This window comes from Hibiscus syriacus, unplaced genomic scaffold (genome assembly GCF_006381635.1).
Source record: "Hibiscus syriacus cultivar Baekdansim isolate YM2019G1 unplaced genomic scaffold, ASM638163v2 tig00112206_pilon, whole genome shotgun sequence".
NCBI classification, from domain to species: domain Eukaryota; kingdom Viridiplantae; phylum Streptophyta; class Magnoliopsida; order Malvales; family Malvaceae; genus Hibiscus; species Hibiscus syriacus.
The window spans coordinates 304,351-322,322 of NW_024063267.1; the positions used below are offsets into that span (position 1 = coordinate 304,351).

The following is a 17,972-nucleotide window of genomic DNA, read 5'->3' on the forward strand; positions in this document are numbered from 1 at the left end:
AAAATGAATCAAAATTAATAGCTTAGATATTAAATGTGTAATTTACCCTATTTATTTATAAATTTTTTAATTATTGACAACTAATACATACTCTACAAACCAACTACATGACCCCAAAAGTTAGAACTTGAAAAGTAATACTCATCTGTTACTAAATCCACTTAATAAGTTTGAAATTTAAAATTCACTTAATTATAAAATGTGTAGTTATTTTAAAATTATAATATAATTAATTAAAATATTGTTATAAAGAACTGGTTATCGTTAATACAAGTAGTTGAGATCCATAAATTTAAGTTTGTAAGGTCAAATTCAAATTTTACCACCGTTACTATTGGTGGGCAATATCTATATTTCTATGTAAATGCCAACGGGATCTTAAGTATACCTTACCCTAGATTGGGGATCACCCTTGACCTTATTTTTTTAAATGATTATCTCATTAAAATTGAAACATGTTTAAATTTTTTTATTGAATTTATGTATTAATTCAATAAAATAAAAGGATCAAATACACTAAAGGCTAATTCAGATATATTTTAATTATTAAATTTGTAATAATATTGTAAATTATCATTAAATTTATCAATATGTTATAAAACAATCACAAAATATTATAAAATAATAATTAATTATTAAAATGTATTATTATATAATATTATAATAATTATTTTATAGGGTAAAGTGATGGTCTCTCGACTATAAGATATTATTTTATTGAGTCCTTTAACTATTAAAAGTTATAAAATGATCCTCCGACTATAGGAAGTTACTTTGTTGAGTCTCTCGACTATTAAAAGTTATAAAATGGTCACTTGATTATTCATTATGTTTCAAACTCATCATTTCCCATTAAAAAATTAATGATCGTATGAGCTGAAAGTAACATGTTAACTGAGATATAATAGTCATTTGAGATTATGAGATCATATTTTATTATATCTTGGTCAGTAGGTTAGCGTACAACTCATACTACCACCAAAATTTTAATGGAAAAGAACGAGTTTGGAACATAATGAATAGTCGAGTTGTAACACCCCCAACCCATACCCGACCCGAATACGAGTCCGAGATTGTCACATTAACTTTTTAAAACAATATTCTTACAAAATAATAGAACATTTGAACTTATATTAAGAAAATATAATAATATACTATTAAAATTATGTTTCATTAAAAAAATTTAAGGCAAAACATTTTTATGAACAATACTATACGGTATGAACTGTACTGTAAACAGTGCTACAGTGTACCGATGCATAAAAAAATTGAATATAAATTATGTATCGATGCACTGCTATAGTGTACCGATGCAATGCTACAATATTGCTACAATAACTTCAACAAAACATACATAAAATTCATAAAAATTTAACCTTCATCGCTATACAGTTACCATTTACATAAATACATTTAAAACATTATAAAACTCGATCAGAGCATATATACTTAATTTACCGACTTTGTTTACATACCAACCTATTTATCACCTAATAATACATTCTGTGTAATATGTTTCTGATATGATCTTCAAGTGGAGACATGTTGTTCTGTTGCTTAGCTTTGATCCTCTCACTTTTCAGTACCTACGTGTAAATCACTTACATGTTAAGTCGTAGACTTAGTGAGACATAACATATAATAATAATAATGCATTTCATATACATATGAACATATCATCTACTTATTCAATCATGTCATATATGATTCCATGTAAATAACAATAACATGCTAACATATGATAACACAAACACTTTTTATACCTTTTGTAAGCCCATGTACATTACTGATAACTCAAGGTATTCGAGTACATTGAGGTTGTGCACTATTGCTGTCACCACAACTCATATGGGTGCCACTAGGGGCATGTGAAATTTGTCCCGAATGACCTATGTATTTGTCCCGAAGGACCTTTGTATATATCCCGAAGGACCGCGTAGACCCTCGACTCTTGGCATGCCTACTATACCTATAGCTCTCGTATCATATACCATGGGCATTATTTTTATATTTCATATGTTCATGTACACATGTCGTTTCTCTTGTAATCACATACACCTTTTCTTCTGTCACATACCACATGTATGTGTAAACATCTATGTCATTTCATATAACATTTTCATGTATTCATGCACATATAGGAATCACAAATCAAATAACATTTTAGGAGTCACTTCCTACCATAATAACTCCATCACTGGCTCATCGCAATCCAATGTTCGTTCAATAACATAAGTACAATTAAAATTACACTCACCTTAGCCTTGCTTGCTTTGAATAAATCCTAATCCTTCAATTGTTCTGGAATTCATTTAGGCTCTGTATCTACATAAATATAATTTTCAAGATGATTATCAAATGCCTAAACCTTGTAATTTGATACTAATAGCTTAAACTAATTGAATGAGCTAAAATTCCTATTTTCCTTTAGGAGTGTACCGATGCACTGTGGGTAAAATTTTCATGCATCGATGCACCCCTTAATATATCGATGCACCCTTCAAAATTAGTCTTAGTGCATCGGTACCCATTCATAATGTATCGATGCACCTGTCCATAATAAACTGGTTTCACCCTAAAATCATCTACACTTCACCCAAATTTTCATGTATACAACCCTTATTATGCTACTAAACTCATCTATAACAACTTTAACTAATTTCTATCATTCCAACACTTTATAATCTCCTATATTTCATCCAAATTTTTAAAACCAAGAATCATACCAAATTTTCCATGTTATCCAAACTTAATTCTAACACTTATAACTTCTTATTCTCATAAATGACAAGTCAAATTCAATCTCCAAATTCATTTAAACACTCTTCTTTAAAATTTCACTTTGAAACCCATTCTCTTTAATCTTTTATAACTTCTTCATCTTTGATTATAAGACAACTTAAGCTTTCCTTAAGCTTAAGTATCACTTAAGGATCATAACACAACCTTTAATTCAACAAATAATCAACTAATTACGAAACTCACATTTGCTTGTATGCTTCACGATGAAGAAGGAGAAGAAGATGAGAGAAATGTCTAGAAACATTTGTTTCGCACATTTCTCTTCCACATGGGTTATAATATAACCCCAAATAATATTTTATTCTTTTATTTGTTCAATGACCTTTTTACCCTTTTACTTATCCTTCATTTGTTAAATCATCCTACACCAACATCTTTCAATTAATTCCTGAACTTTTCAATTTATTTAATCTGGTCATTGAATTTTAAAATCTGACACTTTAAACACTAACCCGGTATTGAGGATGTTACACGGGTGACCATCATTTTGTGATTTTTAATAGCCAAGAGACTTAACAAAGCAACTCCGTATGGTTGGAGACCCATTTTATAACTTTTAATAATTAAGGGACTTAATAAAGTAATATCCTATAATCATGGGTCATTTGTGTACTTTATCCTATTTTAAAATACTTTAATATATTTAATGATTATTTTATTACTTTAAAAAAATTTATAGGTAATAAGATCCTTTTTAACCTGTTTTAATGAGATATGGTGTATTTTATCGAAAATATAGAATATGGGTTAGTAATCTTACATGGTGGACACTGCACAGCAAATAAAAACAAGAGAGACCGCAGCTTCCATGGCGAAGGAGGTTCTTTAGGTCCACCAACTGGTAGTTCAGAGATAGAAATTCCAGCAACAAAACCCAGTAAGAATAAGGAGAAAGCCCACCAACTGGTGGTTAGAGAGATGGGAACTCATTAACCAAACACATCCTCTATAAAACCCCAAAACAAAGAAACAACTTCAAAAAAGAAAGAAGGAAACTATATATATATAGTGGGTTCAAGTTTGTGTATCTTAAGTGGGGTTTTGATGGAAATGACGATGGATGGAGAATACATTCATGATTAGTGAAAAAGGAGCTGAACAAAATGATATAATTTCATTCATTGCTCTTTTTCTCTCCTTCTCTCTCTCTCTCTACCCTTTTGAGTTTGAATTGTTATTCTCATTACATTTGATTTGAAGGAGCAAAGTACAAACTGAAAGAAGTTATTAATTATGATTTTTTAAAGTCTGCAAAAAGTTTGATGAAAAAAATGAAGTGTTTTAGGTTGTAGTAGTAGTAGTAGTTGTTCTGGGTTTTGGGATCACCAAGTGTTTGATCTTTCGAAGATTTTGTATATATAATTTTTTACTCTCTTCCATATGCATATATGTATGTATGTATACACGAATTGTGCTTGAAATTGTTTCTAATGGAGTTTTCAGTTCATAGGGGTTATACCATATAATCTGAGTTGGAATATGTCTGCTTGTTACATCCGTTCTGATGGTCAAAGAGACACTGCTCCGATGATCTATACGAGATAATCGATGGCTGGTTTGTATGCAGAGGCATCGGTTCTTCCCGGTAATGCGATGATGTATATGAATTCCGGGTCATATCGGGTGCATTTTCCGGGGATCCTCGGCAGCGAAACGAGATTCGGGCTGTGGAGGCTTCGGATTCGACTTCGCAGTAGCAAGAAATCTTGTCGAGCCTCGACGGATCACGAGTCGTGGAACATGATTTCGGTGGTCGGAGGGATGGTCGAGATGAATGTCTAGTTATGCATCCAATGGATGGTAGCGCCAACATCCTTCACAATGGCCAAAACTTGCAAGATCAGCGATTATCACTGAGCCTTGGTCCTCAAATTCCCTTTAGATTTCGGATGCCTTGTATCCGGTACCGAAATCCGGGTTTCGCTTCGTTCTTGAGTCCTGTTCCGTCGGTTATGGGAGATGGTGGCAACGGGAACAGCTCTGCTCTAGACGAACAATCAAGAAATGCAGAGTATCTGCAATATGGTTTTGCTGGAGCTAATCAAGGCTCAAATAAAGGGAGCTTATATGCATATGAAATGTCGAGTATGTCGAGGACGATTCTGAATTCCAAATATCTTAAGGCAGCACAAGAATTGCTTGACGAAGCTGTTAATGTTCCAAAGGCTTTAAAGCAACAGGACGGGGAGAAAAACCGAAGCTCGCAAGATTACCGGACTAAGAGTTACAAGGATGATGATGCAGAATAAAAGAATGCACCTTTGAATCAGCAAGAACCCTCCAATAAAAATGAGCTTTCGAGCCCGAAAGAAAAGAACAACGAAGCAAGTTAACAAAGCTATTGTCCATGTTGGACGACGTTAGTATCGGATCAGTTTGTTATTTTTGTTGTTCGATTGATAGTGTCTGAATTCTGATGCTTAATACTTGTTGCTGCAGGTTGATTGTAGGTATAAGGAGTATTATCATCAGATGCAGATCATAGTGTCATCATTCGATGCAATAGCCGGGTGTGGAGCTGCTAAGCATTACACTGCAGTTGCCCTGCAGACTCTATCCCATTATTTTAGACGCTTGAAGGATGCAATTAATGGTCGAATCCGGGCAACACGTAAGAGTCTCGGGGAGCAGGATGCTTCGGAAAATGGTAAAGGAGAACGAATATCTCATCTGCGTTATGTTGAGAAGCATCTGAGGCAACTGAACACTCTTCAGCAGCTCGGTATGATGCAACAACATGCATGGAGGCCTTAGAGAGGGCTGCCCGAAAACTCTGTTTCGATTCTTCGCACTTGGCTGTTTGAGCATTTTCTTCATCCGTACGTTTTATCCTGATACTCCCTTCTTTTGAAACGATCCGGATGCCATTGTAACTCAATCTTACTTATTCACTATTTTTATCATCCTCCAGCTACCCGAAGGATTCCGAGAAGATCATGCCAGCAAGACAAACATGCTTAACTAGAAGTCAGGTAATCACAAACTAATCCCACTACCATACCGTTTGTTAACTTGGATTGGATTCATTTGCATCTCTTTACACCGTATCCTTAAACCGTGGCATCTTTTCCGTATGTTACGTCTTTCTTTTTTGGTTGCTCGTTTTCGTATGTTTCGTTATTGTTACCTTGATGACATATTTACATTGATTCAGGTTTCGAATTGGTTTATAAATGCGCGAGTGCGTGACGCCTATGGTGGAAGAGATGTACAAGGAAGAATTTGCAGATTCAGAAATGGACTCCATTTCCTCATCTGAAAATGCAGTCAAAGCAAGAAAAGGCGATAAAACGACCTCTGAGGACAGAGGAGACGATCTGCAACAAAGCGGGAGTTCATCAGCCACAGAGAGATGTAACACTGGACATTTGGTGGATACCAAATCCGACCACATCCCGGATGTAGATATCGCACGACATGCAACACATGGAGAAGCTGAAACCGAGTACGGCTTACCAAGGCCGAGGACGGACCAGAGGCCTAACACGGATGACTCCAACCTCTTCCCTGATTCAATTGCTCATTCCAATAGCACTAGTGATCGTTTTATGAAATCCGTCACCGTTTCTTACGATATGTCGGAACTGCGGTGGTTCAGAACCAGAAGTAACGTCTCTCTCACTTTAGGATTGCAATATTTTGAGGATGGTAGTTTACCTATATCAGGTAGAGGCCATCAAAATTTCATTGCAGTGAGAGGAGACGACATATACCGTCCTGCAGCAAATTCCGTAGGAGCCAGAACAACAGATATCGAATACATAAATCCCGGTAACCGGCGGCACAGGTTCGGTTCCTCTCATATGTTACATGATTTCGTAGCATGAACAGTGCATGACCAGGGTTTAAATGATTCTCGATGCCTCTGAACTTTCTTGCTTGCCAAGGTATCGGATAGATTAGATCTCCGAATACTAACTATTACAAAAAACACAGTTGTTTGTATATTGATTGGAATGTCGGCATATTTGTAAAGAAACATAATAGTTCTGAAATAAATAAATAAATAAATGATATTAAATAAAAATTATTTATATGGCATGTCATGTTAACAAATAAGTAATATAGATGTTTCATGTTGAGGTTAATTATTAAAAAATAAGAAGAATTAAAATGACTATTAAAACAAGGAAAAATTTTGGAAAAAAATCAACGTCCTCATATTATTATTTTTTTTCTTAATGTGGCCTTATAGTTCAGAAAATTAATTTAATGTGACCCTTTGAGCAACGTTTTTTCGTCGTTGGCCGTTATGGTACTAGCGCGACACTTCATGATACTAACATGACAGTACACGGTGCGAATCTAGCACTCCATCTGTCATGTTTGAATTACTAATTTAGTCTATCTATCATGTCATCTGCCACGTTGTCAACCATTGTGGACTTCCACGTCAACACTTTGGACTGGCACGTCAATACAATGAACTGCCACGTTATCACCGTAATGGTCAACGACAAAAAAAACGTTGGTCAAAGGATCACGTTAGATTTGTTTTTTGGGTTGGAGGACCACATTGAGAGAAAAAATCATACGAGGGTTACATTAGTTTCCCCCAAAAGTATAGGGACCTTTGATGTTTTTTTGCCTTAAAACAAATATTAAAGGTGAAGTTTGACATTATATAATTTAAAAAAAAATTATTTAAAACCATAATTAGAAATTTTAAGAATATTAAATTCATATGATAATTAAATTATAGTGTTAAATTAAATTAACCTTTTTTATCATGCCATTTCATTGGAGTCAACCAATGAGTGATTATTTTGTAATTAACTGAGAGTACAAATGATTATAATATAATATTTGAAAGTTGAGTTACTGAAATAAAGAAAGAGAAATACAAATGACCTGTAATTTATCATTTTCTTTTGGGTAAACTACAACTTTTTTTTTTTATCTCCTACCAAGTTAACCTCTTGCTTTGAGATTAGTTTTCTCGAAGAGAAGAAAGGTCAATGGTAACCTCTTGCTTTTGGAAAAACAGATTAGTCATCTCCTACCAAGTTAGACTGATTTGTTTTATCTTTTGACAGGAAATAGGGAACCTTGCTTTTGATAAAGATGATCAATTGGCTGTGGACTTTGTTACTGCTGCTGCAAATATCCGTGCTTCTTCTTTTGGGATTCCTTTACATAGTCTTTTTGAAGCTAAAGGAATTGCTGGTAGTATCGTGCATGCTGTTGCAACAACAAATGCTATCATAGCTGGTTTGATTGTGATTGAAGCAATCAAGGTTTTAAAAAAGGGTAACAACAATTACAGGTTTAGTTCAGTTTCGTTTGTCCGTACTCCGTAGTTGAATTTGTTTTCTTTTGATGTTCATAAATACAAAGTAATTATGTATTTCAGTTTAGAATAATATGATCTGTAGCAGCCATAGTCATTTGTTTGGAATTATACTTCTAATCTCCTTGAATTATATTTACAAATTGTTTTTTATAATAATTATACGTGTTCTAATCGGTTTTGGATGCCTATTCAGGATGACTTATCGTCAAGAACATCCTTCAAGAAAGTTGCTTCTAATGCCTGTAGAACCCTATGAACCAAACAAGTCTTGCTATGTTTGTTCAGAGGTACATCTAAAACAGTTTTCTGATCGGAATTTCTTTCGTTAATGTTTCGATTCTTACTTTCTTATATTTAATCTCTCTAAAACAGACACCACTATCCCTCGAGGTTAATACTCACTTCATTGAAAAGATTGTTAAAGGCAAACTTGGCATGAACTTTCCTGTAATTATGCAAGGGGCAAGTATTCTTTATGAAGTTGGTGAAGATCTAGCAGAGGATATGGTAGCAGTTTATGCTGCAAACCTTGAGAAAGTAAAATTCTTTACCCTTGCTTTCAAACCAAATCCTTGAGTCTATTTTTACTTTTGTGCGATTAAATACTTGTGGATTGAAGTCTTGGAAATCACAGGTGGTGTTCTTTTACACTTTGGCACAAAAGGCAGTCTGATAGTTGTCGCTTATTTCTTGTCACAGGCATTATCTGAGCTGCCTTCTCCGGTTACTAGTGGGACTGTTCTCACTTTAGAGGATCTTCAACAGTAGTTCTCGTGCAGTATCAATGTCAAGCATAGGTTTGTATTTACTTTGATTATCATACTGTAAAAAATTTAAACCCCTTTTGTCAAGCAGGGAATGGTTCTCTCTGGATCAGTGGAAGCTCCTGTTGAGAAGGACAATAATAAGCCTATCGGAAATGGTGAAAGTACATCCAGTGCTTTGCCATCAGAGGAGATTGTGGAGGGTGAGAAGGATATTGAAATTCGGGAACCTTCAGAGGGGATTGAAACTGTTACCGGGAAGAAAAGAACACTGTCCGATGTTAATGGAAGTAGAAACCAAATGGCACTCGAATAGCTTGATGATGATGACAAGGATGATGAACTCGTTGTATCCGATGACTACGAATCACCCACCAAGAAGTAAAGGGTCTAACAGGTTTTACATCTTGATTATGGACATCGTCTAAGCTCTGATTCTCTAATCGTTAGGCTAAATGGCGATTCTTTTTGTAGGCCGCAATCATTACATGTTAGGAAAGAATCTAGTGTTTTGCTTGATTAGATGTTACTAACTGTTATGTCGATTCCGTTTTTGTCGTTTTAACAACAACGTGTAATCATCGTAGTTTTAGATTAACCAAGTGCTGTGACTGTGCAAAGTATTCAGATTTAACATCAATGTGAAATGAAAATTATCAATGAAACTGCTTCCTCTGATTATTTGAAATGGTCCAATGTGATTGCAGATATGGCTCAAATTGCAGCTGAGATTGACAACAATTCTCGTTTAACTTGAAAAACTAAAATTGATTGCTATTCTGTAATTGCATACGAAACCGACAATTGCTATCCTTTCTTATGATTGAATGATGATCATACACAAAATTAATGGTTGGTGCACAGTAAAATTATTCTATATCCAACTTATCAAGCAGTGGTGTTTACTGTCTACTGTTTTACCTGCCATTCAGGCTTTGAAATTGTGCAAACATTGCATTTTCTGAGTGATCATCAATGGCTTGAACTTCACCTGGACCCTTGTTGTCTTCCTGGTTGTTATCGATTGGAGGACTTGCGGATGACACCAAGATAGAGGGTTGAGAAGCGGTGCTGGCTTCCGATGGCTTGCTCTCGTCCTCCATCTTGCCTTCTGTGAATGCTTCTTGCAGTTGCAAGGCGTACTCCAAGTTCCACAAAACATCCCCCATCGAAGGTCTGTCGACGCCGTCTTCGGCCAAGCATTTCTCAGCGGCGTTGGCGAACTTCTTCATTGATTCCGGATTGATGGAACCTGCTATATGAGGATCGACAACCTTTTCGAGCAAACCCTTCCTCTTCCATTGCCTTGCCCAGTCAGCCAAGTTAACCTGCTCTCTTGGCAATTGTGGGTTAATGGCAGGCCTTGCACACAAGGTTTCAAGCAAAACTACCCCGAATGAGTAGACGTCGGATTTTTCTGTCAATTGTTGGCTTCTGAAGTATTCGGGGTCCAAGTACCCGAAGCTACCTTTCACTGCGGTGCTAATATGAGTCTGTCCCATGGGTGTGTCTTTTGACAAACCGAAATCAGCTACCTTGGCCACAAAGGCATCATCGAGCAAAATATTGGTGGTCTTAACATCACGGTGAATGATCCCTTGTGCGGTACCGGTGTGAAGGTAGTGAAGTCCACGAGCGGCTCCGATACAAATCTGCAGCCTTTGCTTCCACGATAATGGTGGCAAGTTCTTTCCGTACAAGTGATCCCTGTAAGGTCCATTCGACATGTACTCGTAAACTAGGATCATTTCGTCGTTCTCCTTGCAGTAACCAATCAGTGACACCAAGTGCCTGTGCCTTAACTTCGACAGCATCTGGAGTTCTGTCTGGAACTCATTGATACCTTGTTCAGATTGTGGGTTCCCTCTCTTCACAGCAACTCGAGTCCCCTCACCGATGGTACCTAAATAGACATTGCCGAATCCACCAACACCGATTATCGCACTCGAATCAAAGTTATTGGTTGCTTCTTGCAGCTCTGCCAAAGTGAAACGTCGACCTAAGCCGGAGCAAAGGTTGCTCTTCTGAGAACCACTGCCCTTGTTCAAGGGGATATTATTATGTCCTACATGGAGTGGGAGCAACCAATTAGAAAAACTATTCCTCTTGTGCCAATCTTGGGGTCTCTTCCTCCATTTATAGACCATTGCACCGAGACCCACAAAGGCACCCAACGCCATCGCGAAGCCGATTACAATCACCGTGTCATTGTGGGACAGTTCGGACCCTCCGCCGACAACACCGTGCTCCCCATCCAAACTATCGGCCGAGTTGCTCATTTTCATCACCTCCAAGCCATTAAGGATCGCATTACTCTTCCAGTTAATGTGATTCAATGGACCGACCTGAACCTTTATTCCATCCCCCAAGAACGAAGCGTTCACGACGATATCTTTGTAATACGGGACGGCCAACCTACTGCCGCTTAAGCTTGACAAGTCCAACCCGGAAATCGCCATCTTAGCATTAATGTAAACATTGAAATACAGATCATTGAGTGCCTTGCTAACAATGTCACAAAAATGCAACCTAAGCAAATAATCAAAAGCTTTATCAACGTCAAATTTCCATGAGACATTGGCCGGGACGTGCACATCAGCCATCTCGGTAAGAGTTGAATAAACAATTGCCGGTGCGATCAATGGCGTGACAGCCAAGGGGTATCTGATCGAATTCACCGAGGTCGAGGCTTCCTTGGCTAAATTCTTGTCTTCGAGAAAAGCAGCATCGGGTATCCATGTCCTTCCAAGTGTATCATTCTTCGAAGTGATCAAAGGTCCCCCCATGTTCACCCTGTACACAACCTGGTATCCATGCCCTGTTAAACCGGAAAACCTGTCGACAGAAAGAAGGGAAGTCCCTTCGTCGGCGATCAAGCTATCAGGCGCAGAAACGACCTCGATCGCGTTTATAAAAGCGAACGAATTATTCATAGGCTCAAACTTGAGAGTAAACGTAGGATCAGTCATGTTCAACAAGTACTCCTTGAGGATCGGAATCGAGTTATTATTGATCTTGAAGTTGTGCAGCAGAGCATACCGATTCGCCGTCACCGAGAATGTCGATCGCCGGAGATCGTACCGGTTATCTTTCAACGCGAAGAAATGGAGGCGTACCCAATGGTAACCGGGTCGTTTCAAGGAGAACGAATACGTTGCTTCTTCAGGGAAAACCTTGGCGTTCAAGTATATAGGTGAAGGAACATGAGCCGAGACAGATACTCGAACATCATTCTTGGTTTTCAAGTAGTCGGAAGCTTCTTTATCTGTCTTGAATTCTCTCCCATCGGGAAGCTCCGGCCGCGAACCCGCACCACAGTCGATGAGGATGTTGTCTTCCGGAGTGAAGGAAACGGCGCCGCTCACGGCGGAGCATGATTCGAAGACGTTAAAGAACAACAACAACAACACCAGGAGGATTGTCATCGTCGATGATGATGAAAATGGTGGCGACAGTGATGACAAAATGGAGGATAGAAAACGGCCGGTTTCCGAATTTCTCGGGTTCTTTTCTATCTCCATCCTTCCTCCTGGATGTTGTCGGAACGGAACCCAGCAACGAGGATGTTTTGTTTTTTTTCATTTATGGAAATGTTTGTATGCCCTTTTCTGTTTTTTTTTTTTGGTTTGGAAATCAATGGCGAAAGGAACCGACAGCAGAAATGGAGTTTCGGGTGGTTGCTAATTACGAGGCAATGTTCGTGGAGAAAGATTTTGGATTGCTTGCTGCTTTTCCCTCCATTGTTAGCTAACTGTTAACAAATTGGGTAAATTATGCGTTTAATACCCAAATTATCAATTTTAGTCCATTTTAGTACCTAAACTTTTTATTATCAAAGTTTAATTTTTATTTTATTTTAGTACCACAGTTAAAAATTTTTAACTTTTGTTTCATTTTAGTATCGCATTCAAAATTGAATGTTATGTTTTGAAAAAAATTGAAAGTTTATGTTCTAAAACTAATCAAAACTGATAGTTTAGATACTGAACGGGTTAAGTTTTGATATGTTTTAGTACATAAACTTTCAGTTCATTTCAAAACCATGCCTAAAGTTTAATTTTTATTTTATTTTAGTATCTGCCATTAAAAAATTTAATTTTTGTTTCATTTTAGTATCCATTCAAAATTTAATGTTAAATTTTGAAAAAAATTGAAAGTTTAGGTACTAAAACGAATCAAAATTGATAGTTTAAATATTGAACGGGTTAAGTTTTGTTCTATTTTAGTACCTAAACTTTTAATTCTTTTCAAAATCATACCTAAAGTTTAATTTTTATTTCATTTTAGTACACACCATTAAAAAACTTTAATTTTTATTTCATTTTAATATCATGTTCAAAATTTAACATTAAGTTTTGAAAAAATTGAAAGTATAAGTACTAAAACAAACTAAAATTGATAGTTTAGATACTAAACGGGTTAAATTTTGATTTGTTTTAGTACCTAAACTTAGTTTTTTCTAAAATCATACATAAAATGTAATTTTTGTTTCATTTTAGTACCCACCATTAAAAATTACAAAATGGTCACCTAACTATTCATTATGTTTCAAACTCGTCATTTTCTATTAAAAAATTGATGGTATTTTGAGCCGGACATTAACCTGCTGACTGTGATATGATAAAACATGATCCTAGAATCTCAAACGACTATCATATCTCAGTTATCATGTTAACGTATAGCTTAAACAACCGTCGATTTTTAACCAAAAAATACGAGTTTAGAACCTATTGAATAGTCGGGTAACCATTTTGTAATTTTAATAGTCGAAGGACTTAATAAGACAATACGCTATAATCGGAGGACCGTTTTGTAATTATAGTCGGAGGACCTATCCCAATCTCAAACCTGAAAAATCAATCCTATAAAAGAAAATGAGGTCAAAATTTATCGAATTTGGATATTTTGATCATATATCTAACCGATATCTAAAGAGGATTATAAGCAGAGACCAAAATCTATGATCCATAACAACTACCGTAATAAAGAGAAAAACACGAACGATTCTAAGCGATAAACCTGATCGGAAATCGACGTCACGCCGACCATTCAACGTTACGTTCGGAGGCCGAAAGTCGAAGACCCCGCAGTTAGCTTCAAATGTCTCGCAGAAATCATGCAAATGTTTAGCTTTCAAACATACCATAGCGTCCACGTTCAAAGAAAACACCATTTCGTTCTTCTTCGAGTACGTCCAAAACAGCAGAAGAGCAGTTCCTCGTCGTCGAAGATCGAGACCCGAAGATCCATGTACAGAATCGAAGCATACTCATTGGGGTTCTTAAAAATAAAAATCAACTGGCCGTCGACGGTGTCATCGGGAGAGGCACTATCGTTGAAAGATTCGATAAGAATGACCAGAACCCTGCTTTGTTGATAAGTGAAATAGAAAGCGGTGAGAGCGGGTGCAATGAATGGCAAGGACATCGAAACGAGCGTGACGACAAACAGTTTCGAACACGGATGCTGCTTCGATAACACCAGCGAAGGCTCTTGCGATGTAATAACGGCCGGTTCTTTGTGGTGTCGGGGTGTTATATAGTAATAATCCACCGGGATTCCCCTGTCCTGATTCTCCGTTGGCACGACTGTACTAATAGTAACCAAGAAATCAAGGGATTTCTTTCGCTCGTATGTTAATACCGGTCTTAGATACCAAATAAATTAAAGGATAAATTACACTAATAATCACTAAACTTCTAAAACGTTTTCGTTTTGATCATAAATCGACCATTTCCACTTTGATAATTGAAATCGAAAAACTTCCATTGGTCACCGATGTTAAAAGAACTTTTCATTTCAGTCATTATGCCATTAAACCATTAATGATCCCATTCTTAAATAAAACTCTCCAATGGCATGCCTAGATATTGACCCAGCAAACTGCCACTAATAGTTTAATGGTCTAGAGACCGAAATTAAAAATAAAAATTTCTAAACGATAACAACTCCATTAAAAAAATTGATTTCAACGACCAAAATAAATATGCACTAAAAGTTCAGTGACTATTAGTGTAACTTACCCTAAATTAAATTTCATACTGAAAAAATATTTCAATGTAGTTTGAGCGTTTTCAATCAACTACAACTTGTAGCAGTGTATACCGAATCATATAGACTAAATCGATACCAAATGAACTAAATTTCATTCCGATTAGAGCTTCCACATATTTTAACCACCCCGATCGACTCCGACACACTTATTACCTGCATATTCAACACAGGAAACATGCTAAATGCAGTCCCACCTGATTCTGTTGCATAGTTGGTTTCTTGAGTTAAAAGATGCAGCAAAGTCTCTCACTGCCATTGCAGGGCATCTAGAGCTTGTTGGTGAATCTGTTCGTCTCCAGCTGCCACTACATTAAAGCCTAGAAGACGAGCAAAAATAACCAGATCAGCAATGTTCAACCACCAACACTTGTTCAAAAGAAAAAAAAGAGAGAACAATTAAGAGCGTCAACGTACATGTAGCTCGCGAACTTGCAGAAGCTTCCCAATGGAGCTGATTTCCCTTCCAGTCGGTTATAACACCCCCAGCACCCTCTATAACAGGTATAAGGGCGAAGAAATCGTAGGGCTGACGAAGATTTTGATTAGAGAGAAACATCAGGTTAAATGGTTCCATGTCTTTTTAACTTCCACTGCATTTACTGGTCTTTAACAAAAAGAGAAAAAATAAATTTGTACCCGGAGACCAGACTCGACGACAAGATCCACATAACCAGAAGCCAAGAGGGCATAGGCGTAGCAGTCACAGCCATATAGTGGCACTTTCACCTGTTGAAAAAACGGAGTCAAGACTATATATCACGAGAATGTAATTCTTTGAAGTCTTTTATCATGAATATTCTTACGGTCTTACCGTAACCGTAATTGACGATCCTGATCTTTTTATCATCTCAGAAAGTCTTAGCTAATATCAGTTACTAACTAAGGGTAAATTTAAACACCTTATTTAATCCACTCGAAACCAAAATACTAACACAACCTTATCTCTAACACGAGCAAATGCCTCGTTAGCATCTCCACTGAATAGATGGGGACTTGTGGTGTACCTAAAACACATCAAGAAGAAGGTAAGTGGAAAGAGTAAAATGAGTCCTTTCGGAGACTGAGTTTTGTGGGAAAACACATAAAGTAAGAGCTAGTCGTAGACAAGGAAAACATACAAATACGCTCGCGACAGTTCTGTACAAGCTCGTGTAGCCACCTCCTGTCCGTTCAATGTGGTTGCCCTTCCACTTATTCCAATCCATCTTTCTCTAAGGACAGGCTGATCAATTATGCCAAGAATCTGGAAAATATGAAAGATAAAGACGTACATTAAACAAATCTAAAGAACTACGATGCACTTTTCAAATTAGATTCATGACTCTTAAACAAAAGGATGTTTAATTCAACCGAACTTATGCACTATGATGCATTCGACTCAGTATTTGACAATGTTCTAAACATAAGTCGCAAACAATCAAAAAGCAAAACTAACCGATCGGAAGTGTACGCAGATGGCATGTTTAACCAATGGGGGTAAAAAAAACAAAGTTTCGATGAAAAGGACAGCATATTCATAGCAACGTGATACAAATTCCTACAATTCAGCTTCAAGCAAAGCTCAAAAATCAACTTCGCAAAACCGGTTTCGGTTTTGCTATGATGAAAATGGAAACATCATCCACCACTAATGAATATTAGCATAGGCCAAAGAGCCCTGCAGAGGGCATAAACGAGACTTACTGGTTTACCGTTCTTCATCAAAGCAATGAGAGTACCGAACACCGGTTTCCCTGGAAACCGAGAAGCATAAGGTCGCTTCAGGCCGAAATTCAACCATGAAACCGAAAGTTTACTTTGAATGAAAATAGAAAGGAATATGTTAAGTACCAGTAATGAAACTTTTTGTGCCATCTATTGGGTCTAAAACCCAAACATAAACTGCAGATTCCTCTTTACACCTCCACCCTTTCTCCTCCCCATAACTACAATTAACAGTTCTAATATTTCTCAGCAAACGGAGATTTCAAATAGATAACTCATTACTCACATTGCATGAGAGGGAAGGTTCTCCATTATAATCGAAACCATAGATTCCTCAGCAGCTTGATCGGCAATGGTCACTGGACCTAGAATCCATGAATTCAACAAGACAAACACCTTTAGACCAAAAGGCATCTGGATTTGATTAAATTCAAGCAAAGGGAAACTTACTCAAATCTTCTTTATCAATAATGTCGAATTTCTTCCTGAAATAGCTGCGAATGACTTCACCGGCGGCATCGGCTAGCTTGTTGCCGACCTCGGTGAAACGGTCGAGATGGGTGTCGTTTAATAAAGAAGGGTCGGTGTTAGCGGAGAGTTTGGAGCGGGGAATCATAGCTTTCGATCGGAGAGAAATGGCGAGGGTTTTGAAGGCGGGGCATGAAAGGAAGGGAGTTTTGTTGGGAGAACAAGAGAGGGATTTGGAGGGGAACGAAAGGAAATGGGATTGGGATTGAGAGAACATCTGGAAGAAGAGAAAAAAAGGGTTTATAAAATAAGCTAGAAAGAGAAAAAAGGAGGGTTTTTGGCAACGGAGTGATGGCTAATGACTGTCGACTAAGAGAAACAGAGGCAAAGAAGTAGACGAGTAACTAATTATGGGTAAACTGCACATTTAGTACCTAAATTATCTGTTTTAATACTTTACCTAATATTTAGTTTTTGTTTCATTTTAGTATCAACCATTAAATTTATTTAATAGATCATACACAATATCTAATTTTTTTTTTATTTTTTTTTTCATTTTAGTATCAATCATTAAATTTATTTAATAGATCATACACAATATCTAATTTTTCTTTTATTTTAGTACCCACATTAGGTTTAGTACTTACACTAAATTTATTTAATAGATCATACACAATATCTAATTTTTCTTTTATTTTAGTACCCACATTAGGTTTAGTACTTACACTATCAATTAGTACTTAAACTTTTAACTTTTATTTCAGTTTAATACCAACCATTAAGTTTACTATAGTACCTTAATTTTCAAAAAAATTAAAATTTAACGTACCTAAACTTTAATTTTTTTTAAAAAAATTAGCATTAAATTTTGAATACCTAATTATTAA

General features: G+C 36.6%; 3 protein-coding genes and 1 pseudogene across 3 annotated transcripts; 2 read left to right on the forward strand and 2 right to left on the reverse strand.

The window, feature by feature from the left end:
* Positions 1-4,236: 4,236 nt before the first annotated feature.
* On the forward strand, positions 4,237-6,647 carry LOC120175434 (annotated as a pseudogene).
* A 1,077-nt stretch (positions 6,648-7,724) lies between these two features.
* On the forward strand, positions 7,725-9,521 carry LOC120175433 (SUMO-activating enzyme subunit 2-like). The gene is made up of 5 exons (XM_039182055.1): positions 7,725-7,763; positions 7,839-8,068; positions 8,289-8,382; positions 8,468-8,632; positions 8,795-9,521. Exons 1-5 carry the CDS (start codon positions 7,761-7,763, stop codon positions 8,861-8,863), a joined length of 561 nt encoding a protein of 186 aa, XP_039037986.1. The 5' UTR covers positions 7,725-7,760; the 3' UTR covers positions 8,864-9,521.
* Positions 9,522-9,765: 244 nt separating this feature from the next.
* LOC120175426 (probable receptor-like protein kinase At4g39110) lies at positions 9,766-12,395 on the reverse strand. Its single transcript, XM_039182045.1, has one exon. The coding sequence runs from the start codon at positions 12,378-12,380 to the stop codon at positions 9,777-9,779; it is 2,604 nt and encodes an 867-aa protein (XP_039037976.1). The 5' UTR covers positions 12,381-12,395; the 3' UTR covers positions 9,766-9,776.
* A 2,473-nt stretch (positions 12,396-14,868) lies between these two features.
* Positions 14,869-17,435, reverse strand: LOC120175431 (bifunctional phosphatase IMPL2, chloroplastic-like). Its single transcript, XM_039182054.1, has 9 exons — positions 17,068-17,435; positions 16,904-16,982; positions 16,744-16,838; positions 16,597-16,646; positions 16,032-16,156; positions 15,851-15,917; positions 15,550-15,639; positions 15,328-15,439; positions 14,869-15,230 (listed from the first exon to the last, which is right to left on the reverse strand). Exons 1-9 carry the CDS (start codon positions 17,360-17,362, stop codon positions 15,160-15,162), a joined length of 984 nt encoding a protein of 327 aa, XP_039037985.1. The 5' UTR covers positions 17,363-17,435; the 3' UTR covers positions 14,869-15,159.
* Between the last annotated feature and the right edge of the window lie 537 nt (positions 17,436-17,972).

Excerpts from the sequence above, each read along its gene's own strand:
- LOC120175433 (XM_039182055.1), top strand. Across the intron at positions 8,069-8,288 it reads AAGGGTAACAACAATTACAG|GATGACTTATCGTCAAGAAC; the intron begins GTTTAGTTCAGT and ends ATGCCTATTCAG. Across the intron at positions 8,633-8,794 it reads ATGCTGCAAACCTTGAGAAA|GCATTATCTGAGCTGCCTTC; the intron begins GTAAAATTCTTT and ends TTCTTGTCACAG.
- LOC120175426 (XM_039182045.1), bottom strand. The coding sequence starts at position 12,380 with ATGGAGATAGAAAAGAACCCGAGAAATTCGGAAACCGGCCGTTTTCTA.
- LOC120175431 (XM_039182054.1), bottom strand. The coding sequence starts at position 17,362 with ATGTTCTCTCAATCCCAATCCCATTTCCTTTCGTTCCCCTCCAAATCC. Across the intron at positions 16,983-17,067 it reads TATTGATAAAGAAGATTTGA|GTCCAGTGACCATTGCCGAT; the intron begins GTAAGTTTCCCT and ends CATGGATTCTAG. Across the intron at positions 15,640-15,850 it reads TTGCTCGTGTTAGAGATAAG|GTGAAAGTGCCACTATATGG; the intron begins GTTGTGTTAGTA and ends TTTTTTCAACAG.